The sequence below is a fragment of the Ochlerotatus camptorhynchus genome, unplaced genomic scaffold (assembly GCF_037179485.1).
Source record: "Ochlerotatus camptorhynchus isolate MF236.1 unplaced genomic scaffold, CSIRO-AGI_Acam_v1.1 ptg000365l, whole genome shotgun sequence".
In the NCBI taxonomy this organism is placed as follows: domain Eukaryota; kingdom Metazoa; phylum Arthropoda; class Insecta; order Diptera; family Culicidae; genus Ochlerotatus; species Ochlerotatus camptorhynchus.
In genome coordinates, this window is record NW_027040853.1 from 1703287 (window position 1) to 1728882 (window position 25596).

General features: G+C 41.1%; 1 protein-coding gene across 1 annotated transcript; it reads left to right on the forward strand.

Annotated features, from left to right (window-relative positions):
• The first annotated feature begins 23308 nt into the window (after positions 1-23308).
• LOC135709841 (pancreatic lipase-related protein 2-like) lies at positions 23309-24404 on the forward strand. Its single transcript, XM_065232254.1, has 2 exons — positions 23309-23520; positions 23579-24404. Exons 1-2 carry the CDS (start codon positions 23309-23311, stop codon positions 24402-24404), a joined length of 1038 nt encoding a protein of 345 aa, XP_065088326.1.
• The last annotated feature ends 1192 nt before the right edge of the window (positions 24405-25596 follow it).

Genomic DNA, 25596 nt, shown 5'->3' on the forward strand with positions numbered 1-25596 from the left:
CAAAACTGAACACCGGGAATCCCAACCTCACCCTTTTGATCCCAATCTACTCTCATCAAACAGTCGGTTCTCTTAAGCGTAATTACAACTGCAGCAATAAAATCCTCCCACTCTGCCGCAGATGCTCCGGATCGGATCACTGACACCGACCGCAAGGCAAGCAGAAATTGCATGAGTTTGTCTGCGGAATTAATTAGCCAAACAACCCCTAGGAGTTTCCTTTCGCCCAAACTGTCAGCACTTTCCCTACATAGGGGTAGATGGGGCAAGATCACCACCCGGGGCGAGATGAGCACCCTTAAAGTTTACATCGAAAATCTCAAGATATTGAAAACTGCACATACGTACCGTTTAAATTTTTTCCTAAGATGCATCATTCCAAAATTGGTTTAGAAATATTCAATAATTATCAAGAAACTGATGAAAATTTGCCTACCGAAAAAGATCCTCTCTTTGTTTGACTGTTTGTTTGTTTGGTGCAACATTTGTTGCTGGTGCTTTGTTTTGGTAAACTAAATAAAATCATAATTGAAAACTAAAAAATAATTTAAAACAACAACTTTTGCTACACGTTTTGGGTGGGTTAATTCTGAAAAAAAAAGACGGTCAAAAGCCTTTTCTCATCTTTTCTCGATGCTTTAGCGTTTAGGTATCTTGCGAGAAGATTCTTGAAATGTTATTCTGCATATATTTTTTTTATTAATGTAGAACTACAGATATCCGGTCATTTGTCCGAATGTCGTTTGGCCGAATATTTTAATTTAGTATTCAATTTTTGAACACTACTAGATTCCTAGTTCCAGCTCTGTGGATTTTTTTTTAACTTTCTACAACGCTGGTTTTTCGACATTATGAATATGCAGGTATTAAATGGAGAGTTTCAGGGGAATGTCCCGCGGAGTTTGTGAAAAACTGTTGGTTGTTGTCCCAACAGTTTCTCAAACGTGAGATCGTCTTCGTCTGCGATGGAATGGTGTTGCCCAGCCACCATGGTGCACAAGAATGCAACCGGATGAAGAAGATTTCAGTCGTTTGACATACCGATAAAATCACAGCAACAATTTTGCAAAACTGGAAGAACTGGATGAATCTCTTCCTCTCTTGCACGTGTTCTCTCTTTCCATAAATAACAAGGCAGTTCATAAGGTGGTGAAGGACACTCTTTTAGAACCAGAGGAACGGGATAGAGCTGGTGCTGCGTCCAACAGATCTGTTGGACTATTTATTAGCTGAAAAGTTACATCAAACGCACGGGGATCATTGGCAGTGGATGTTGCATCGATGATGTGGGCTAATGCCATTTTTGCTTCAGACCCTTGTCCCCACGAAAGCCTGGTGAACGAAGGACCTCCAGCGCACTTGGTGAAGCTTTTCACAACCAAAGAGCTGCCGCGATTGAGGCAAATTCGTCAGAACTTTACCGTGGCTCACAACGTCAATGCAGGGTACCACGATAAAATCATCTTCATAAGAGAAACATTCATCAATCTTGAAAAAACCATAGAATGCTTAACTTCTCGAATGCGGCTTTTGAAAAAGAACATTGAGGCATTTGAAGCGCGAGACCGCTTTGGTGAATCAATTTTCTCAGCAGCGGAAGAAGCAGTCACATTCAAAGAGTCGGATTTTGGAGCTTCTCTGGCTGGAAATATCAATAACATCGAAGACGTGAACCACAGAGACTAATATTTTATGTTTTCTTTTGAATTTACCATTACAATAAAACGAATTGAAACCGAATTGATATTTGATTTCTGCCTTTCATATAATTTATTAATTATATTTAAACCTATTGTCCTCAGAACCAAGATAAATCAGATCACATTCCAATCCAACAGTTGGGTCAAACCTTCCTCCTCTGATATATCTACACCTTTTGAATAAATTATTCATAGAATACTTCGAGAAGTCTGTTAATACTTCCATCACTGCTAGATCAATATTTTTATTGTGGTTCTCTTGATACGTCCTCTTAAGTTTTCGTTTGATCATCCCAAATACAAATTCTATCGGATTGAAAAAAGGGCAGGAATATGGTATAACAGTAGTCTAAAAATTCATGGCATGAGCAATAAAACTGAACCTGTATATTGTCGATGGATTCATAATTAAAAGATAAGGTTTTAGTTATAAAATTGGTATTTTTTAGCCATCCTTTTTAACATGATCAGTTATTTGGAGTTTTAATGTTCTTATTTTTTTGCACAGTAAACGCAGCTTGTTCTAAAATTTTATTAAACATTATTTTAACAATGTTAAGAGATTTTTACTTCTTTCAAACATCAGGAGTTCTTTGGAGTTTTGTCGTTCTAGTTATTTTTAGCACAGTAAACGCAGCTTGTCATAAAGTTAACATAAATCAGAATTAAAAAAAAAAACATTCAAACATGAGCAGTTATTTGGAGTTTTGTTCTTCCGCATTCGGCCAAACGGCATTCGGCCAAATGACCTGGAACCGTACTACAGTTAGAAAAACTAACTTTTTGATCACATCATTGATCACATGATAACATGTTAATGTCTTCGACAAAGTTGTAAAACCATAAATAAATTATCTTCTGATTATAAATAGTTAGTTTATTTAAGTGTAATGCTACCTTAATAAAAATGGGTATGCATAATTCAAAATATGCAGAATACCATTTCAACAAACTTTATCCAAGATGATGATGATGATGATGATGATGATGATGATGATGATGATGATGATGATGATGATGATGATGATGATGATGATGATGATGATGATGATGATGATGATGATGATGATGATGATGATGATGATGATGATGATGATGATGATGATGATGATGATGATGATGATGATGATGATGATGATGATGATGATGATGATGATGATGATGATGATGATGATGATGATGATGATGATGATGATGATGATGATGATGATGATGATGATGATGATGATGATGATGATGATGATGATGATGATGATGATGATGATGATGATGATGATGATGATGATGATGATGATGATGATGATGATGATGATGATGATGATGATGATGATGATGATGATGATGATGATGATGATGATGATGATGATGATGATGATGATGATGATGATGATGATGATGATGATGATGATGATGATGATGATGATGATGATGATGATGATGATGATGATGATGATGATGATGATGATGATGATGATGATGATGATGATGATGATGATGATGATGATGATGATGATGATGATGATGATGATGATGATGATGATGATAGTTGTCTACCACCCATTGTAGCACGGAAACTAAGTCTGATAGCAGTGCCCTCAACATGCCGCTGTATGAAGGTCCAAAAACGGATTGGGTGGATCGATAGGCAGTCACCTATACTCATCTACGGGACAGTAAAGAATTAAGAATCTCCTTCCGGCAACATGATCGCACAATTAGTCAAAAAAACGAGCCCTCAAACAGGTAGATGCCCCAATGAGTGAGGAGAAGAACCCGCCCTTTATCCACCAAATGTTATCAACAGGCAGTTGGCATTCCCACTCTCCTCGACCAAATCGCTTCAATCGGGTGCCCTGTTGGACTCTCCTTTCCCTTTTGTATATGTATTTAAATTTATATTTATATGTTATAGGGAAATGGCTCTAATGTTGGCCTATGGTACTAATGGATATTTTTGGTCGCTATTGAAAATTTAGTGGATTGCTGAATTTATGTATGGGCCCAAATTAGGGGCATTTAGGCCGACATTACAACCATTTTCCCTATATAATGATTTATCACTTATGCGAGTCGGTTGAAATCTGCCAAAAATAAATGAGGGGTAAGTTGATTATTAACATAGAAGCGTGAATAGATGAAAGATAAGAGAAATGAGAGTCAAAGGTGTTGACATGCAGAATTAAAAGTCGTTGAGATTGAATACGCATGTTTAAATATCGTTCATCCAGTTACCTATCATGTAAATTTGCATATCATCTAGTTATGATTATTGTCAGTAAACTTACATTCCGCTGAAGATGATGCTACCTATTTTACCTTTTATGTTATACCAAACCTCACAGAAGCCAACTTTGAAGCGTAGATCAGGTTCATTAATAAAACACTCGTTCCGAGAAGGGGCTCATACTGTATAGTCATCTTCTTCTTCTTCAGGTTCGCTCATCACCCGGAATGAACGCTCGGTGCATCAGAGTTTTGATATGGTTAGTAATATCAAATAGTGTAACATGTGTGTGTGTGTGTGTCATCCTCTATCCTTCATCCAGGCGTTGGACAAGTAGAACTACGAATAATTTGATCAAATCTCATGCTACGCAATTGTGCCTTTGTTGTGAAAACTAGTGCTTTAAAAATGGTATCCTCAATAAGTTAAGGGAACAGGATGCACTATATATCCACAATAGGTACAGCAAAACATCACATAGACGCCCTTATTCACACTAACTACTCAGGGGGTAGAAGGTCAAGAAGAGCCACCGCCGCCAACTAAAGCTTGAATTGGGTACCTGAGACTCCCACGATACACCCGCGGCAATGGTCAGCAGACGATGCCCTGTTCTCGATTTCCTTTTTTATTAATTTCACTTACCACCCGATTAATAAACGATCGTTGTAATCTGAGCTTTTATACCACTTTGATGCATCGATATTAAATTCACTTCTTACATCAATGCACCATTGAAATCCTCTCATCACACGTATAAAGGCTGACTAAAAGTAAATTGGTACGCCCCCCGCGCGCCGCTAGCACGCCTCTAGTGTTGGTAATCGAAAATCTTTGACAGTGGTTCGTTTACACTTCTATAGAGAACAACTGGTGCAAGTTTGATCAAAGTAGTCGATCGCGTTCAGAAATAACGTCCATTGGAACTCGAAAGAAGAAAAAATATTGTGCACAAACACCTGGAAAATCCGGAGTGGTCCGGTTCCAAGCTGGTTAAAGTGCTAAAGATGCCGAAAACAACAGTTAGTCGAGTGCTCAAAACCTACAGTGAAACCCTGAGTGTGGAAAGGAATTAGCGGACCTACGAAAAAACTGAAACCAGGGATCGTCAGCTGCGCAGCAAGGTGTTGAGATGCGTTAAAGCTAACCCCGGTCTTTCAATCCGAGATGTGGCCAGAAGGTACAAGGCCAACTTTCAAACGGTGCGGAACATCCTTGCTAGAGAAAGGATACAAGTCGTGCAAAGCCAGTAAACATCCGAACCGGCACATGAAGCAGAATTCCGTGGCCAAAAAGCGTGCAAGGCTCCTGTACGACCGTGTTTTGACGAAAAATAAGGGTTGCACTTTGATCGATGACGAAACAAACGTCAAACTCGATTTTAAGCAGCTTCCCGATCAAAAGTTTTACACCGCAACGGGACGTGGGGTTGTGCTGGGAAGATTCAAGTTCGTGTTTGCCGACAAGTTCGCGAAGAAGGCCATGATTTGGCAAGCGATTTGCAGTTGTGGCCTGAAAACGGAACCATTCGTCACATCCTCGACGATGACATCCCAAGTTTATATCGAAAAATGCCTGAAAAATCGTGTATTGCCGTTTATCCGCAAACATAGGGACAAAGTCATCTTTTGGCCCGATTTGGCCAGCTGCCACTACTTCAAGGTGGTTCTGGAGTGGTATGTTGCCAACAAGATCGATTTTGTCCCCAAGCTAATGAATCTTCCAAATTGTCCGGAATTTCGATCAATCGAAAAATACTGGGCAATTTCAAAGCAGCGACTTCGACGAAGCGGCGGCGCAGTCAAGGACACCCAGCAAATGCGGGAAAAAGGGAAGAAATGTGCTGATTCCGTGTCCGTTTCCACTGTGCGTGCGGTGATGGGCTCCATCAAGAGGAAGGTTGGTTGATTTCGTTCGAACTGGAGAAATGTAACCATCTAATGCTGTAGCTTTGAAGTTTTAATAAAAGTACTGTAAAGCAGCCATTAATGGACTTTATTAACTTATTGAATCACGAATTATAGGTCTTTTTGTGCGTGTCAATTTACTTTTAGTCAGCCTTTCTTTTCTTTTTCTTCCTTTCTTATTTTTTTTTGTTTCTCAATGGTTCTCCTCCCTCTCCCTCCCGCAGCTTTTTTTATTATTGTAAACCACTTGAAAATTATTTCGCCTTTTAATCACTCCATCTGATTTTTTTTTAATTTTACCGGTCCAATAATAAACCAGCTAGCGAACTTATCATAGCCGATGAATCCTATCCAACTTACAATTTTCGCAATGTAAACACTTTACTCATTTCTTTTATACAGCCTCAAGCTGTATTAACATGTTATACAATATGAGGAAACCTTTACTCAACCTCTAGACAAGCAAATCTGGCGAACTTAGTCAATTACTTATGACTGTTGTGACGGTTGGGACAAGCTCTTATTGCATATCTATTTACGTTTCTATACAGCCGTTATGCTGTTGTTTAGTTGTGTGTGAACTTGAAAGGCGCTTACTCAACCTTTACCCGATTATCCAATATTCACAACATAGTTTTTTCTTGACGCCAGGCTAAATATTGTTTACGCTTTTTTTTTGTTGGAGGAATTTATCAAGTTTATTTTACTGCGAATCAAATTAATCGAAATAAGTTATAAGCACACCACCAAATGATTTACACTGTTCCGGAACCTGGAATCGAACTCGAAACGACCGCATTGGCGAACCTTGATACTACCAACTTTGCTACGGCAACACTTTGAACTGACGTAAACAAATTTACATGACCTCCCAACAAACAATTTGTGCTGATTAAGGGCTGAATAAGCTATTTTTTTAGCTGGAGAAGCATATTTTTGCCTGAATAAGCTCTTATTTCACTTCCAATGTATGTTGGGCTTCTATAACGAAGATCGCTGAGTAGAGGCTTTATAATAGTGCACATGAATCACTTTTCTCGACTAGTTAATTCAGCTTTGTAAAGAAGCAGTGTAAAAGCTGTAAAACTGCACACGTCTAGAAATAAACCTAGTTGACTGTAAAGTAGCTTCCATAGTAGCGCTAGCACAGTTTATTAGCTGAGTATAGGTTGTTTAGTTGTTGAAAAAGCCATTTTGATGTTTATCCCAAGTAACCAACAAGCCCGCTAATTCGTTTAAGGCTAATATGCGGCTAATAGCATGCCCCATGTTAGCCGTGTTTCAGCCTTATATTGCAAAAAGGCGAATTAGCGGGCTTGTTGGTTACTTGGGATGTTATTCAGCAAGAGTGGTTGTATAGAAGCCATCAAATTTATTATTACTTATACTTATACCACAGACAAACAGACGTAACTCTTCATTGTGTATCTTCGTTCATGCATTTAACGGTTGATTTGAATATTATCAGTTCCGCGAACTACTCGCCGCAGCGCTGGCATCGGATCACTTTGACGTTTCTATACATTCTATAGAACTTTTTTGCAATATTGTTTACGAGTTAGCGAGCAAGCTTGTTTTCCGCGAGAAGCCAGAGAAATGTCGTTACTGAGGTTATATGTTTTGAGATACTATGTTTTCAAGAACAAGTTTTCCAAAGAGTTACGTCTGTTTGTCACTAACAAGTAATATATTCGCTTTATTAGCTTTGTTTTGCAGCTACAAGTTGAAAGTTGATTAATATTTGCATAGAAGTGACATTAGCGTTTATTGGCTGATGTTATTCAGTGCGTCTGATAAATTGAATAATGGTTGTGAAAAAGTTGAGTAAACGCTCTCCAAAACTATTTTGATAGCTTCTGCTTGTAGCTGTATCTGCAGCTTTGTTTCAGCTACTTAACAGCACAACGCTGGAATTTGGCTTATAAAGCTGAAAATGTTAGTTGGGTCTTTATCTCGTCGCTTCATTGACCTTTCTTTCAAGCATCGTTGAAGCGAAAGAGCGCTTGACTTTGATAGTTTCGTCTTTCATGAAACACATCAACAGAAAAAGTAACGAAAACGGGACATAACGCATCTTAACCAAATTGAAAGAGTGGTGATAGAGTATCGATGAAAGGGATTGAAAGGTTTCGTTTCAACTCCATAAACGCCGTGAAAGCGGCGAGCAAAGCAACGACGAGAAAATCAACAGTCAACCTTTCGTTCTGACTCCACTGCGTCCTAGCAAGAAGTACGGTCGACTTAGTTCGCGCTCCGCTATTTTGGAAGTTTTCTCGCTATTCGCTTGATTTAAATTATCAGTTTTTTCTTGCTTAGAGTTCCCAGCTAAATAATTAACTAAAAGTGAGTTTTTTTCTGAGAAGAAAGTGTGTTTTCGGCATCATCGGAAGGAAAATAGTTTTTGCGATTGCCAATTCGCCAACCATTTTGCGCACCATCGGTGCGTGGTAACGCATACCTGCACACGGATCATCGTCATCGAGTGTCAGCATCTGCCTCCGCATTTACATCGCTCATCTATCATCGTGTGTTCAACTGAGTGCCGACCCTCACATAAGCACACACCAACGAAGACCGCCCGCACACGCGGATAGAAGATAATCCACGCTGCGCGTCGCTCCGCTGCTGCTGTTTAAACGCTCGGTGGTAGTAGTATAGGATTATCAAATAAGTTTTTATTCTTGTTTCTCTCTTTCGCCCACCAGTTAAATTTTAAGTTTGTGTTCTGTGTTTGTAGTTTTTTTTTTGTGTATTGTGTCCGAGTGATTATCGTTTCAGTGGTAGAGCGTTTTTCGCTCCCACTAGTACGGCAAAATGGACATTTTGTCGCAAGACGAAATGGACGTTTTGTCAGAAGATGACACCACTTTGCCACGCGATGGCAAGAAGGGTCGAAAACGTACATCATCTCAGAAGAAAGATGATGTCATCCCTGATTCATCGTCTCAGTCTGGCAAAGGACAGGCTCAGATAAACCCCCGATCGCGAGCCTATCCAGATGACTCGACTGGCCCATGGGTTGTCTACTTTCAGCCCAGAAACAAACCTTTGAATGTAATGCAAATTACTAATGATCTGACGAAGTGATACTCGGCCGTGACTGAAATCACGAAGGTTAGGCACAATAAACTTCGTGTCTCCGTCTCTAACCTGAAGCAGGCTAACGAGATTGCTGCCTCCCAGCTCTTCACGCTCGAGTACAGAGTTTACATCCCAGCTCGTGATGTGGAGATCGAAGGTGTGGTCACCGAAGCGAGTCTGACCCCCGAGATCTTGGAGAAGCAGGCGGTTGGCCGTTTCAAGAACCGTTTGCTTCTCCCGGTGAAGATACTGGATGTCCAAAAACTGGGCTCAGTATCTGTCAGCGAGGGTAAAAAGAGTTTTACCCCCACAGACTCGTTCCGTGTGACCTTTTCTGGTTCAGCCCTTCCTCACTACATCGAGCTGGGAAAACTTCGACTACCTGTGCGTTTGTTCGTTCCCCGGGTCATGAACTGCCAAAACTGTAAGCAGTTGGGACATACGGCCTCCCACTGTGGCAGCAAGGCACGCTGTTCCAAATGCGGGGAGAAGCACGAGGATGGCGCCTGCACAGTCACTGCACCAAAATGCGTGTACTGTAAGGGAACTCCTCATGGTCTCTCGTCATGCCCGGTGTACAAACAACGCGGGGAGAAATTACAACGCTCACTCAAGGAACGTTCCCGGCAGTCTTTTGCGGAAATGCTTAAGACGGCCACGCCATCGACCAACGACAAAAATCCATTCTCTCTTTTGTCAGATGACGAGACTGACTCTGACTTGGCTGAGGAGGGAACTTCTTTCTGTTTTTCAGCACGGAAACGAAAACGCATCCGTTCGCGGAAAGTTGAGAATAAAGAACCCCAAATCAGCTTGCCCAAATCAAGGAGTGGTGGAAAAAAGGAAGTTTCTACTCCTCCTGGATTCAGAAGAACTGACTATATCCAGGATTTTCCACCTCTCCCGGGGACATCCAAAACCCCTGATGTTCCATTTTTAAGAACAGAAGCCCCTTCTTCATCTGGGTTGTTCTCATTTGATAAAATTGTGGACGATATCCTCAAGTACCTGAATATTTCTGATCCTCTCAAAAGCATTGTTCTGGCAATGCTTCCTACTGTGAAGACCCTCTTGAAGCAATTGACATTGAAGTGGCCCCTCATTGCAGCAATCATTTCCTTCGATGGATAATTTTCCAAACGAGGTCGGGGATTTGATCACTATTCTACAGTGGAATTGTCGAAGTCTTATTCCTAAATTAGACTCTTTTAAGTTTTTAGTTCACAATAATGATTGTGATGTATTTGCTCTTTGTGAAACTTGGCTCTCTTCAGATATTGATCTTCCTTTTTATGATTTCAACATTATTCGACTGGATCGTGAGGATTCGCGTGGAGGAGGGGTACTTTTGGGGATTAAAAAGTGCCATTCCTTCTATAGAGTGAATCTTCCACAATTTACAGGTATTGAAGTTGTCGCATGTCAGGCTATTATTAAAGGTAAGAGCCTTTGTATTGCTTCTGTTTATATTCCTCCTAGAGCCGTTGTGAATCGAAAACAACTTTCAGATATATGTTCAGTACTTCCTGCTCCACGGTTGATTATGGGAGATTTTAATTCCCACGGTACAGGCTGGGGGGAACTGTATGATGACAACCGTTCTACTATGATATATGATCTCTGTGACAACTTCAATATGACAATTCTTAACAATGGAGAAGTAACACGTTTGGCTGGTCCATCCTCAAATGGAAGTAAATTAGACCTCACACTTTGCTCTAACTCATTATCGTTGGATTGCACGTGGAATGTGATCCAAGATCCCCACGGTAGTGATCACTTGCCGATCAAAATTTCGATTGCCAGTGGGTTCAATCCGTCGGAATCCGTTAACGTCGCGTACGACCTCACCCGTAATATCGATTGGACAACGTTCAAGACCGCGATAGAGGAAGCCGTGTCGTCGGTAGAAGGGCTTCCACCGTTGGAGGAATATAACTTCCTCTCCAATCTGATCTTGGACAGCGCGCTTCGAGCTCAAACTCGGCCGGTTCCTGGAACGTCTTTGCGTAGGAAACCTCCTTCCCCTTGGTGGGACCACCAATGCACTGAGGTTTATCGTAAAAAGTCCGACGCGTTTAAGCTTTTCCGGAAACGTGGAACACCCGTGTATTTCGAAGCGTACTTGGCTCTTGAACGCGAACTCAAGAGCCTCATCAAAGCCAAGAAACGCGGATACTGGCGGCAATTCGTGGACGGATTATCGCGTGAAACGTCGATGAATACGCTTTGGAACGCGGCGCGAAGGATGCGTAACCGGTCTTCGAACAACGAGAGCGAGGAGTACTCAGATCGTTGGATTCTCAAGTTCGCGCGAAAAGTATGTCCTGATTCCGTGCCGGCACGGATGATTCCTCGCGAAACGACGAATTCGGTAGACGAGATCAGCCAGCCTTTTTCAATGCTGGAGCTCTCACTCGCGCTCCTTTCATGTGGCAATTCGGCTCCGGGGGCTGATAGAATCAAGTTCAATTTGTTGAAGAACCTCCCAGACGTCGCTAAGAGGCGCATGTTGAACTTGTTTTGTCAGCTCCTAGAGCTCAATATTGTTCCGGATGATTGGAGGCAAGTGAGAGTTATAGCCATTAAAAAGCCTGGAAAACCCGCGTCAGATCATAACTCGTATCGTCCCATCGCGATGTTATCGTGCATTCGAAAATTGTTGGAGAAAATGATCCTTTTTCGCCTCGACAAATGGGTTGAGACGAACCACCTACTCTCAGATACTCAATTTGGTTTCCGTAGGGGTAAGGGAACGAACGACTGTCTCGCGTTGCTTTCCACAGAAATCCAGTTGGCTTTTGCTAAAAAAGAGCAAATGGCTTCTGTGTTCTTGGATATTAAGGGGGCTTTTGATTCAGTATCGGTTGAAGTCCTTTCAGACAAACTCCACGCTTGTGGCCTTTCTCCATTAATTAATAACTTTTTGTACAATTTGCTGTCAAAGAAACATATGAGCTTTTCTCATGGAAACTCTACAGCTTCTCGATTTAGTTACATGTTTAAGCCCCCTTTTGTATAATTTCTACGTCAGAGAAATTGATAATTGTCTAAGTGACAACTGCACGCTGAGACAACTTGCAGATGACGGAGTAGTGTCTATGACAGGGCCCAGAGAGGCTGACCTGCAAGGACCCTTACAGGATACCCTAGACAATTTGTCTACTTGGGCTATTCAGCTAGGTATCGAATTCTCCACGGAGAAAACTGAGTTGGTTGTTTTTTCTAGGAAGCATAGCCCAGCACAACCGAAGCTTCAACTTTTGGGTAGGCCGATCACTCATTCCATGTCTTTCAAATATCTTGGGGTCTGGTTCGATTCCAAATGCACCTGGAGATCCCACATTGAGTATCTGAGACGAAAATGCCAACAAAGGATCAATTTTCTTCGAACAATTACCGGAACGTGGTGGGGAGCCCATCCACAAGATCTTCTGACGTTGTACCGGACAACGATTTTATCGGTTTTAGAGTACGGTAGTTTTTGCTTCCAGTCGGCAGCTAAAACGCACATCATCAAGCTGGAACGGATCCAGTATCGCTGTCTTCGTATCGCGTTAGGATGCATGCACTCGACTCATACTATGAGTCTCGAAGTGCTGGCGGGCATGTTGCCACTCTCTGATCGGTTTTCGGAACTATCCCTCAGGCTCCTCACCCGTTGTGAAATTATGAACCCACTGGTGATTGCAAACTTTGAGAAGCTTCTTGAGCTAAACCCTCAAACTCATTTTATGTCATTGTACTACGTGTACATAACACTGGATGTCAGCCCTTCACAGCATAATCCTCATCGTGTATGCTTCTCCGACTTCGGCAATTCAGTTAGTTTTGATTTATCCATGACGCGGGAGATTCGTGGGATCCCAGAACATCATCGTTCTATGATTGTTCCGTCAATTTACGCTGCAAAGTTTGGCCAAGTTGATTCCGCAAGATCGTTCTTCACAGATGGATCACTAATAGAGTCGTCCGCTGGTTTTGGTATTTTTAACGAATTTCATAGCGCCTCTCGAATGCTTCAAGCTCCTTGTTCCGTATATGTTGCTGAGCTGGCGGCAATATACTATACGCTAGAAACGATCGCCTCACTTTCACCAGATCACTATTTTATTTTTACGGATAGTCTCAGTTCTGTCGAGGCTATTCGCTCCATGAGGCCGGTAAAGCACTCCTCGTATTTTCTCATGAAAATACGAGAGCTTTTAAGTGCTTTATCTTTAAGATCTTTTGTCATCACCTTTGCATGGGTCCCATCTCATTGCTCGATTCCGGGCAATGAGATGGCGGACTCACTTGCTAAGGTGGGCGCTATGGAAGGCGATATTTACGATCGACAAATCGCCTACGATGAATTTTTCTTCATTTATCGTCAACAGTCACTCGTCAGCTGGCAGAATAAGTGGAGTGAAGGGAGTTTGGGACGATGGCTATATTCGATCATCCCTAAGGTGTCGAAGAGTCCTTGGTTCAAGGGGTTGGATGTGGGTCGAGACTTCATTCGTATGATGTCTCGCCTCATGTCCAATCACTATTCGTTAAACTCTCACTTGTTCCGTGTTGGGCTGAAGGACAGCAGTCTCTGTGAATGTGGACAAGGTTACCAGGACGCAGATCACATTATTTGGTCTTGTGCTGAGCATCGCGGAGTCAGATCTGAACTGTACGATTCCCTTCGGGCTCGAGGTAGACAACCTAATGTTCCAGTTCGGGATATTTTGGCTAGACGCGATCTGGAGTTTATGAAACTCATATATGTTTACTTTAAGAATATTAACATTAGATTGTAAGTTTTATTAACCTTGTGTTTAGTTTGTATTTTGTACGTGTGGGGTTTTTTATGTTTGTTTTCAAGATGAATAGAAATTAGTTCATGTTTTAGGATTAATTAAATATTTGTATCGTAAACCACATTTCAAACCTCCCTCTCCCTTTTCCCATCCAAAAAAATTGTAAATCTCCACTAACCTCGAGACAACCGCGAGTATCCGGTCCAGCTCCTTTAACTTTAAATATAAGACATAAATAATGTATAACGGAAATGATAACTCGGCTCTGTAAAGTTTATTCGATTGAGCCTGTACAAATAAAGTAATTAATAAAAAAAAAAAAAAAAAACCTTTCGTTCTAAGCGTGCTTTTTTTTCATTTTCGTGCTGATGCTGATAGTCTAGCTAGGCGTTATAGAAATGATGCGTTGAACACGTTGTATGGAAGAAACAAAACTCGCGTTCATTTTAGAGCATCGAAAATGTAGAGCCTTTGTAAGAACAGACCTCATGGAACTAGCGTAGAATTTTTATCAATGTATTAACTGCAGTTATTCCATCTAAACATTATGTCAACCTTAGGATGGCCATCTTACCCCGTCCACCCCTATATAGGAAGACTATCATAGAAACTTTGCCATATCCATTCTCGTCTCGATTGCCACCGTTATAGTCACTTGAGGTGCAGTAGGTGCTCCTAGAACGATTCTAGCAAATGATCATTTTCATGTGCCATTAAAACACTTCTTCAGGCTTAAGCACACATACGAGTACACTAGTGAAAACTTGTCAGCATCAAACGACTTATCATGCGACGTGCGTTTCCTCAGCAGGTCATCGAGCTTTTCATCCGTGTAGTTCCTCTCATTAAAATAAATTGATGCCGTTTCTGCTCTTAGGTTGCACTTTCTCCGTCGCATCCTTCGATTTCAGTATCACCATCCAAGTTCAAGCCGTACTTGTGGAAAGGGGCCAATGTCTTCAAACGTTGATTTCCCAATAAACTTCCGGGTGCTGATTTGTCTGGATGAATCTTAATCCGCGGGAAATCGACGTTTAATGTCATTGTTTACATTTGGCAAATCGGCTCTTCGCACATGTTTGACTAGAGCTCATTCAATCGAATGGAAATGCATTGCACACCTGTGACTGCAGTTGTTCTGAATCGAATTAAAATCTTCCATTTGTCACATATGTAGCTGCCATTCTATGTCGTCTGCCAGCTCGGCGTGGGAAAGTTAGATATGACACAAAGATTTGTTATTCAAGCTTTAAACAATTAACCACTTCATTCGAGCAGATAAAATGACGTTTACTACCACTCGAACTTTGAAATGAATCATTATTTTGAGATTTTTTCTTCTAGAACCTCTAGAAAAGTAGCCAACATTTGTGCGTTTCATAAAAAAATAGAAATTAGTTGCTCCAGTTTTGTGAGAACGCTGGTAGAAAGTCACGCCAAAACTGCTTGACAAAGTGGTCAATTGTACGCAAAGAAGGGTTAGGACTCTGGTTTATATCTAATGATCGGCCTACTTCGCACAACCCTCACTTTACCTCTCTTTTTGCGAGCGGATTTTTATGCAAAATGGAATGTTCCTACTACAGATGACTTTTAAATTTATTCACCTTTCCTCATTTGGACTTCAGTCAGTTTTTATATTTTGATAAAAATGCATACATGAGCAATTCAAACAGCAAAAAAATAGGATCGACCTTCTTCGACTTGTATGATATTTGCGTAATTGCTTGCTATGGGCAATGATTCAGATTTTTGCCATAATTCGGTCATTTTAGATCTGGTAAAATTTTGAAATAAAAAAAAAAAAAAAAATGTGCCGCGACAGATGCAAACTTTGGAATGTTCCAAATTATGGACACTTGAAAACTGGCAAAAATCGTTGACTTCTGGTAAAATTTTGTTTGACGATCCGTTTCAGTGCTATTTTTATTCATTTCAAAGACGCCATTTTGAAGATTTTGCAAGATCTAAAATGGTCGAATTTTAGCAAAACATAAAAAACCAGTTATTTATTTACTTGTTTCGAATTAATCGTACAGACAGATAATACGGTTAAATATTCCTATTTCTAAACATTGCTAATATTAAATCAAAATTGACAAACACTTCATAAAAACAACGACAACAACATCAAACGGATTGTGCTGTCCAAAGAGAGTGCGGTGCACAGGAAGGCGAAGAAAATCAGCATGTCAAGTTGTTCTGGCTGGAACGTTGAGATGAAAGTAGCTCAGCAGTACCGGGTAGTCTACGTTGTTCTTCAGGATGTCATCTATGAAAAGCCGCTGCAACAGGCTCCTCCTATTAAGCACGGCAGACTTAGAGTGGTAGTCGGACAGGATCATTCCACGGAAGCAAGCTTCGTTGAATACGCTCGATCCGGTTAATCTGCATGGTATGGCGCCCACACCAGCACACCAAATTCAAGTCGAGATTCAAGTGTGCTGAGTACCAGCAAATCAGCACAGATGTAAACACCACATTAAGCAGTAAATGTTTTCGAACTGTTGAGTGTTTCGCTTGATGAATCCAAGCACTGCGTAAGCCTTGGCGGTCGTTGTAGCATCCCGAGGTCCTTCATAAAGGGTGATACGGTCAAAATTTGGTCAATATTTTTTTTTTTTAACAATTTGGTAGAATGTTGCTCCTATTTTGATTTTGGAATTCACTCTTCAGTTGTCAAAATGCCGTCCAAGCAAGAAGAGCAGCGTATCAAAATTTTGCTCGCGCATCGCGAAAATCCGAGCTACTCGCACGCAAAGTTGGCAAAATCGCTAAAAGTTGCCAAATCAACCGTTACAAATGTAATTAAAGTGTTTGGGGAACGTTTGTCGACAGCCAGGAAGTCTGGATCGGGGGGAAATCGAAAACCGGAATCCGCTGAGACGACAAAGAGAGTTGCCGGTAGTTTCAAGCGAAACCCTAACCTCTCTCTCCGAGATGCCGCAAATAAGCTGGGTGTATCGTCTACAACCGTGCATCGAGCCAACAAACGAGCCGGACTATCGACTTACAAGAAGGTAGTGACTCCAAATCGCGATGATAAACAAAATACGACGGCCAAAGCGCGATCCCGGAGGCTGTACACGACGATGCTGACGAAGTTAGACTGCGTGGTAATGGACGACGAAACCTACGTCAAAGCCGACTACAAGCAGCTTCCGGGACAGGAGTTTTATACGGCAAAAGGAAGGGGAAAGGTAGCAGATGTTTTCAAGCACATGAAACTGTCAAAGTTCGCAAAGAAATATCTGGTTTGGCAAGCCATCTGTACCTGTGGCTTGAAAAGCAGCATTTTCATAGCTTCCGGGACTGTCAACCAAGAAATTTACGTGAAAGAGTGTTTGAATAAACGTCTGCTGCCTTTCCTGAAGAAACACGGTTGTCCAGATTTGGCATCTTGCCATTACGGTAAAAAGGCCATGGAGTGGTACGCCGCCAACAACGTGCAGGTGGTTCCCAAGGACAAGAACCCTCCCAACACGCCAGAGCTCCACCCAATTGAGAAATACTGGGCTATTGTCAAGCGGAACCTAAAGAAGACTAAAAAAACTGCTAAGGGCGAGCAGCAGTTCAAGGCAAACTGGCTTTCTGCGGCGAAGAAGGTGGACAAGGTGGCTGTACAAAATCTGATGGCAGGGGTCAAGCGTAAGGCCCGGCAATTCGGATTTGGAAAAGCGGAAGCCTAACTGAATATTTTTCCTGAATTTTATACTAATTGAACTTGAAAAAGAAATTTAATTTGATTTTTTAAATAAACGATTTCACCGATTTACAGGCGTTTTCCCTTGACCAAATTTTGACCGTATCACCCTTTAGTGCAGATTCTGGCGATGCTAGTTGATGACATTCTATAATCGAACATGGTTACCAGTGATTCAAAATATCATGACACTCACGACACTCGTCAACGCATTAACCGACTATCGCTGACAGAACGTTTTGTCATGCAGTGAGAGGTAGAGCCACGGCAGACAACAATTACCAGTAATGGTCACTGCTCACAGGCAAAACGCAACATTCGCTGCTGATGATAAAAAGCACAATGAAAACAGTGAAGACTTCTGCAGTACGATGATGAGAAAAAGTGAAACGACAGAAGAAAATGAAAACAATGCCTACGCATTCCAAGTTTGTCTCGGTAGGCGCGACAGTGTGAGTTACAAACAAAGCTGGCAAATATAAACGGAAGCTGTTGGGCTCACTCACCAACACACTCACATAAGCAAGCAAAGCTGCAACTGCTTCAAAACGAGCACAGATGAGTGTCGTGATTGTCGGAAATGACCAGATCGGTGATGAATCACCACCGCTGATGACATTCACTAGTTGCTTTTTATTTCTTTCGTCAACTTGATGGATGGTCATGGAGAGAGCTTCGGCAAGCGCATTGATAGGAATGTACCAAGCATTACTACCATCAGCTGTTTGACGATCGTGATTGTGATAGGTCGCAACTCTGATGGTTACATTCCTTATCCGATAGAATGTGATGACATTACATTTTTGGACGTTTACTTCCATTCCGTTTAACTGGCACCAGTTTAGTAACGCGTCGATGTCAACTTGGATAGCACAGCAATCAACTAATGCTGAGACTATACGAAATAACTTCAGGTCATCGGCAAACATTACCTTTGGAGATTTAATTGTTTCGCAAAGATCGTTCACAAATTTTACTAAAGTAGCGAACCAAATGTATAATTGAAACGCTTACATAAAAATCATATATATGGCCAAAAATGGCTTAGGGACCGATGTAAATTTTTACCCTAAATTAAAAAGAATTGGTATGGTGCCTCAACAATACTTAGGGGTAATGCATATTTTATGTCACGCTCTAAGGAGGAAGGGGGGTTTATGATTTTGTGTCAATTAATGCTTTAGGTATAGGAAATACGTGACGAAAGGGAGGATGGGAGGAGGGGGTTAATGTTGCTACAATTTAGCGTGATACAATAAATAGATTGTTCCTTAGTAGCGCTCCTAAGCCATTTGACAAACTGCTTTTCTAGAAAATTTGTCTTTTTACTTGTCATTTGAGCATCAGTATGAGCAAGATTGACCACTTGCGGTTGCTACTCAGTTATTGGCAGATCACCTGTGGTTACACAAATAACCAATAGGTGATACTTATTTTGTTGGAGGCCGAGGAATCCTCTGCACTTCCACTAGAAACTACTGAGGTGTTGGATAAAAGAGTTGCAGCAAGGTTCGTTTTGGTAAATGGTACGCTGAATTAAATAATTTCTGGAGGGGGACTGGCTTCCTTGACACACCCATTAGCTACGACAATGTGAAGAGGCCTGATATTAAGCCCATAAGGTTCTGTTCAGTAAACAAAAACGGTCGCGCTAAGGTCACCGAGCCCCTCATATCACATCACAGTGCTTATAATCGATCTGATGCGCTGATTCCGTGTCCGATTCCACTGTGCGGACACTGATGGGCTCCGTCAAGAGGAAGGTTCGAGATTTTGTTCCATCTAAAGCTGTAACTTTGAAGTTTCAATAAAAGTACTGTAAAGAAACCATTAAAAGACTTTTTAAACTTATTGGATCACGGATTACAGGTCTTTTTGTGAGTACCAATTTATTTTTTTGTCAGAAGTGCCCTTCGTGTATAATATTAAATAGCTTCATTTCATATTCTGGTCACAAAATAATAAAGAATCGTTGAATCTTCGAAGTGTAAAAGAGTGGGCCTAAGTATTGCCAATGTTAGACAGTCACTATCAGTTTCCCAGGGGTATCCAAATGATGTTCTGGTGTGATGGAATGAGGTAAATTAAGTTCAAAGACAAATTGTCCAATAGCCGTAACTGCTTTTGTAAACAATAATTCCAGACATTAAATTGTTGAAACTGCTAGTTCGACCACGCAGACTTACATCATCATCAGGTAGGGTAAAATTTCCCCAAACTTGAGATTGAACGCAGGAATTTATTTTTGAGCTAAATAGCTTCAAGAAGTTGAACAACGTATCAATTTAGCGCTTATCGATATCTGTAATACAAAAGTTTTCACCGCTCCCTATGTTTTTCAATTGCAGTCAATTGAAAGTTTCTTCTCAAATCCCAACACAAAGAACTACTCCAATTTGTTTGTAACAAAAACCGTGGTGAGGTTGATCCTGGTTGATCGTAAAGGCAAAGGGCAACAAACTTTTTTTTCGACCACTATGGCTAAAGTCCTAGGGTGGAACTCACAGCTAGGTGTATCAAAGTTAAGCACAATTTACAAACGAAAATAATCGTTTGGTTCTATTGAAAGTTGTTTTATTTATAGTTTATTTTTAGAAAAAAATTGGAGACAGGATATTTCGTTATGTAATCATAAGTAGACTCACTAAAAGCACAGCTAACAATTTTTCAACATACCACAGTCCAAATGGTAGTTTTACACCTATTCAACGTAATCGTCAAATCTTCGAGTTATTTGCATTGAACTCCATTCAATTAACATAATTTCCGTAATCAATCCAATGCTATTAGATCGAAGAGACGCAGAAATATTACATCTGTAAATAGGCAATAATGGATAACAACGCTCTTGATTGGCTTCTGACTGACTTGAAAATACGAGTTAAAAAATCATTTGAAAAGCCCCCTGTCGAGCTAGTCGAAAAAAGAATGCCCACACGTCAAACTCCTTCAAGCATTTAAACAGCGGAGGAACAAAAGAGACAACAAATTACCTGGGCCTCAATTGTTTACATCTAATTGTGCATTATCTTGGCTATTTATAATTCGCCTTTCGGTTACTCTGTAACTCCTTACTTCTTTGATAAGATCCCATAAGCAAACATCTGTCTGCGCGTGAAACATGGTGAACATTTCCTTACCCTTTCACTTCTATGAAAATCCCATAAGATTCTGTCAATCTTTGCGTGAAAAGACGGCGGCTGACTGGTACCATGGTCACTCAAGTAAACCAGCACGATGATTGTGTAGAGAACAAGGGGTAGGTCACTCAGCACACCAATCTTGGGTCATCATTTTTGTCAGTGTGCTGCAAGTGTTCCGATTGTGCCGGTCATAGAGCAAGCTGCGATTGTTAGTAAAATACCCATCCCGGCAACCCGGTATTTCTGACACCTTGAATGTTTTGGTTTGAAATCGCAAAGATAAATCGGATTAAGGATGGCGGGAAGTGGCGGGTGTGCGAAATTTTGGTGTTTTGTGCTTGTGAGGTTGTTGACAGCGAAGTCACACGTTGCACCACTTGAAAACTTGAAGAAAGGAAACAAGCGGCTCTCCACTCCACGCTTGGAACTGTCGTCATCCTTATTGTTACCTCACCTGTTCGAAAAGGTCATGCACAGTATTGGCATCGAATTGAAATGTTTCTTTTGGACAGATTCAACCATCGTCAAGTGTTGGATTTCTTCGTCGCCGTTCAGATGGAAGCAGTTTATTGCGAATTGGATTTCAGAGATTCAGCATATTACCAAATTGGCGCTTGGAGCCAAATAGCAGGATTTGACAGTCCTGTAGACATAATTTCCCGTGGGATGATCCCAGCTCAGCTGCAATACGAATCGCTTTGGTTTAACGGTCCGTATTGGCTAAGTTCAGACGAACACAACTGGCCTTCAGCCCCACAAATCCGTGAAAAGGAATTCGATCCCGCGGATCTCGAAGCCCAAAGTGTATCGGCAACACTTCCAGTGACAGCCCCAAGCTAGAGTCGGTGTATACTGAGTCACGCCAAGAGAAAAACAGTTGAACTCGCATCACGGTTTTCGAAACATTCCCTTTCTTTTCACTTGGCAACAGAGGACTTCTACAACAACTTCAAATGACTTCTAGCGAGAAAAAAAATTGCGGCTGTAGTAAATCATTATATCAGTGATTTTGTCAAATTATCTTAACAAAAAATAGTAGAAATTCTCATTACTGATAATTACCAAACGTATCCCATGACAATTTAATACTCACTGCGTGTTGAAGATCATTTCTTCGATTATATTTTATATTTTATTGCAATACCTTTCGTGGACCTTTCATAGCACCGTAATGTTTGTTTGCTTTGCACGATAGGTAGCCGGTTTGACAGTTCAATAGGTAGACTTGGCTTCACTCTTGGCGTGACTCATTATACACCGACTCTACCCCAAGCGACATATTCGGCGCTACAATGCACAACCAACGAATCGCAACAATAGACGTCTTGGATTCCTCACAACGCTCGAACTTGATGAAGCTCTGAAGGTATTGATACGAGAAAGTTTCTCGCAGGAGCTTAAATATCTGAAGAATGGTAGAGAAGTTCGAGAATCATTGAAGATTCTGTCTCTGAATCCGCAACTTCAAGACGGAATAATCTTCATTGACGGCCGGCTTCGTTATGCATCGATTGCGACCCGTCACAAACACCCGTACATTCCCGACCAACATCATCCGTTCACACACATCGTCGTCGTCTGCTGCCATCGTAAGATGCTTCATGGTGGACAGCAGCTCATGATTTCGTCTATTCGAGAACGATTCTGGTCAACAAGCGTCCGGAATCTTGTCCGGAAAGTCATCCAAGAGTGCGTACCCTGCTTTAGGGTGAAGCATTGTTGGAGACCGACTATAGAGGATGGTGAAGAGACTTCTTTAGTTTGTTTTGCAGCATTGTTTGAATTAAGAATACTAATGGGGTCTGATTAACTGCCTCTTCCTCTTGAGCTCACTATAGACACTACCCAAGTAACCATAGGCACGTTATTTCGCCTTTTTGGCTATATACAGCTGAACAACGGCTATACCAGTGTTTGCAAGTTCTGATGAGGCCTGTATATAGCCAAAAAGGTGAAATAACGTGCCTATGGTTACTTGGGTAGTTTCCTTAAGAGAGCTCGTATTTAGTTCTATAAGTGAACTGCTGGTCTGAGTTCCTCTGGTATATTTAATTAGAGGATGTTCCTGAATATACAGTAATGTTTACATTAATATCACGTAGTGTTGTGAATAACTTTAATTACAGTTGTCCAGCAGTGCTCCCATTTTATACAGCATTAAAATGGCCGATTTGTTGTAAAAATGAGGATGAGTGCCCATAACACACAATTACGCAAAGTTTTATTCAAAACGTAGAAGGACGAGTATTTTCGATGCGTCATTTGGTGTGGAGCTTCTCATAAGCGTAATGTGTCAATAAATACTTCATGTACAAAACAATATAACCACATCAAATTTACTCACTTATCAGCAAACATAAAATCACAAACATAATCATCCTTATCAGATCACGTTAGATCAAAAAAAAGTTCACTCGCACAGAGTTAAAATTCACATAATTCCAAACTATCAGGTTGTAATTAGCAGTTAAACATTAATGTTAACTAAAGCCTCATTTAATACGACCTCCATCAACACAATAAAATTCAAGGTCAAGGCTAGCACTAACCCAATGCCAAGCTTACGAGAAGCATCCGTCCCAAGTGCATAACTGACAAAAGAACAACGCTTCCCATTTATTAAACTATCCAAACTGCCTTGGCTGCTGCCACTATCACCCGCGTGAACTGAACTAGATATCCGTTATCTATTTAAGTCCATTTCATTTTTCAACAGCTCAGTTTTGTGAAATCTTTTGAAGGTTTAGGATTGTAACGAAAATGTTCCTCTCGTCAAGTTGGATTGTTCTTGCGGTGGCGATCAGTCGAGTTAATTGCGGACTGATGGATTTGTTCAATGCCAATTCGGACTACAATATGGCCCAATCGATGGATGCGGTTTTCGGAGCGCTACAAAACGATATCAGCTACATGCTGACGGGAGGTCTTACCACTACGGTTGAGGAGGATGTCACTTTTTGGTGCAGCAATGGGTGCGTGACCCTGAGAGTTTTTGGATTTGAATTATTGAATTCGATTGAATTGTTTTAGGGGTTCAACCATACTGAGGCAAGTGACCTTAAACGATCCCAATATATATCAAAAGATCGATCCCTCGAAGGGAGTGAGTTTAGTTATCCATGGATGGTTGGACGATATGTATAGAAGTTGGTTCCAGCAGCTCGTTCAGGACACGCTGAAGTTCTATGGAGGCAACGTTTGCGCGGTGAATTGGGGCCACCTGGCGCGTTTCAACTACTACTGGGCTGCAGTGAATCATACGATGATTACTTCTGGATATCTAACCAAATTCGTTCAGTTTTTACAAACGACCGGAGTGCCGTTGGAGAAGATCACAATGATCGGTCACAGCATGGGAGCTCAAATCAGCGGACAGGTTGGATACAATCTCGGTGGAAGGATCGGGAAAATTTATGGTTTGGATCCGGCTGGACCATGCTTCACCCTACCCATAGATCGCGGACTGCAGTACCGATTGGATCACAGTGATGCCAGATATGTGCAAACGATCATCACTTCGCGACTCACGATCGGAGTAGGCGTGGGCGAAGGCCATGAGAACTTTTACCCAAATGGTGGCGCCTCTCCGCAAACGAACTGTGTCTTTCCGCTGACCAGTGATGCCGAGTTTGCAGACCAGATTATGTGCAGTCACCTGCATGCGGCAGCACTGTTCCGTTTGTCTTTGAACCCAGTGAATGTTTACCGTGGAAAGAAGTGTATCAACTGGCCTACGTACCTTCGGGGCTTGTGTGGTTTCAATAAGGCTAATGCCCTCGGAATTTATAGCGATAAATCTGGCGGAGATTACTTTCTGAGAACTTCAGCATTCGCACCGTACACAGTGCGCTCTTAGTCTGGCTGATAATTTAATTAATGTTTACCGTCAACAACACATTAAAACTGTTATTTAATCAATCCGAAAACAAAACCCGTGTTGCAAAACATTGAGCACTCAAATATTTACGTAACAATACAGACGTTAAATAAACATTCGGAAACGAAGCACAGGGGGAAAAAGCAACATTATTTTGCATCGAAATTCGCAGTTTTTTTGTTTGCACGATTCACACTTCGTTGCAAATGTGACAGCCGCAGCAACCAACAACAAAAGTATTATCAGTGGAAAAGCTCTTATCCTCCCATTGCTCCCATCAGATCTGTAGGTATACAATCCGATGCAATAAATATATTCCGCAGTCTCGCTCAATAACTCGATGCATCAATTTCGATTTAATTTATTTAAATCGATTCCGGATGGGATGTATTTTCAGGTCCGCTTACCCCACTCAAGTTCCGGGGGGATGAATGGGAAAATCAGTGGTGAAATTAAAAAAAAAAACATAGAGTGAATCCAGCAGCAGGGAGATTCACACCTTGTTAATACGTTGTAATCATTCGTAATAATGTAATGTACACACTTCACACGACTTAATATTAATTTTCATGGTCGCTGCTGAGCCATAAATGATCGATTTTAAGAATTTTTATTTTCCTATTTATTTTTTAACTATTCATTTAAATACAGTCAAATCACTCGTTGGGCTAAACCCGTAGCCCACTTAGTGAAAGGCTTTCGTTAGTTGGGCTGAGCTGTCAAGCTGAAAATTGGTTGAGGGATTCGAGTGTACCCCATTAGCCATAAATACGTTAAGCATACGGACGTTAGGAATACGGACGTTAGGAATACGGACGTTAGGAATATGGACGTTAGGCATAAATACGTTAGGCATACGGACGTTTTGCATAATAGACGTTAGGCATAAAGTCATTAGGCATAATGGACGTTAGGTATAATGGACGTTAGGCATAAAATTCTTTGCTGCTGTGCACCTCTAGAAACCTGTTTCAGGCATGGTAAACAATGCTTAAATTAGGCTAAGCGTTGAAGAAAAAATGATACAAGTTAAACAAACATAGTTTATTTAATAAGCACAGTTTGGAATCCATTATTTATCATATCATAAGTGGCGTAGCTACATATTTACTTAGATCCAAGATTAGTAGCGATAGTGGTTAAGTAATAGTAAGAATGGTGAATTCTGTGA

Bases quoted from the DNA above. Each gene is read 5' to 3' on its own strand.
- LOC135709841 (XM_065232254.1), top strand. From the start codon at position 23,309: ATGTTCCTCTCGTCAAGTTGGATTGTTCTTGCGGTGGCGATCAGTCGA. The intron at 23,521-23,578 runs GTGCGTGACCCT...GAATTGTTTTAG, and splicing joins ACTTTTTGGTGCAGCAATGG to GGGTTCAACCATACTGAGGC.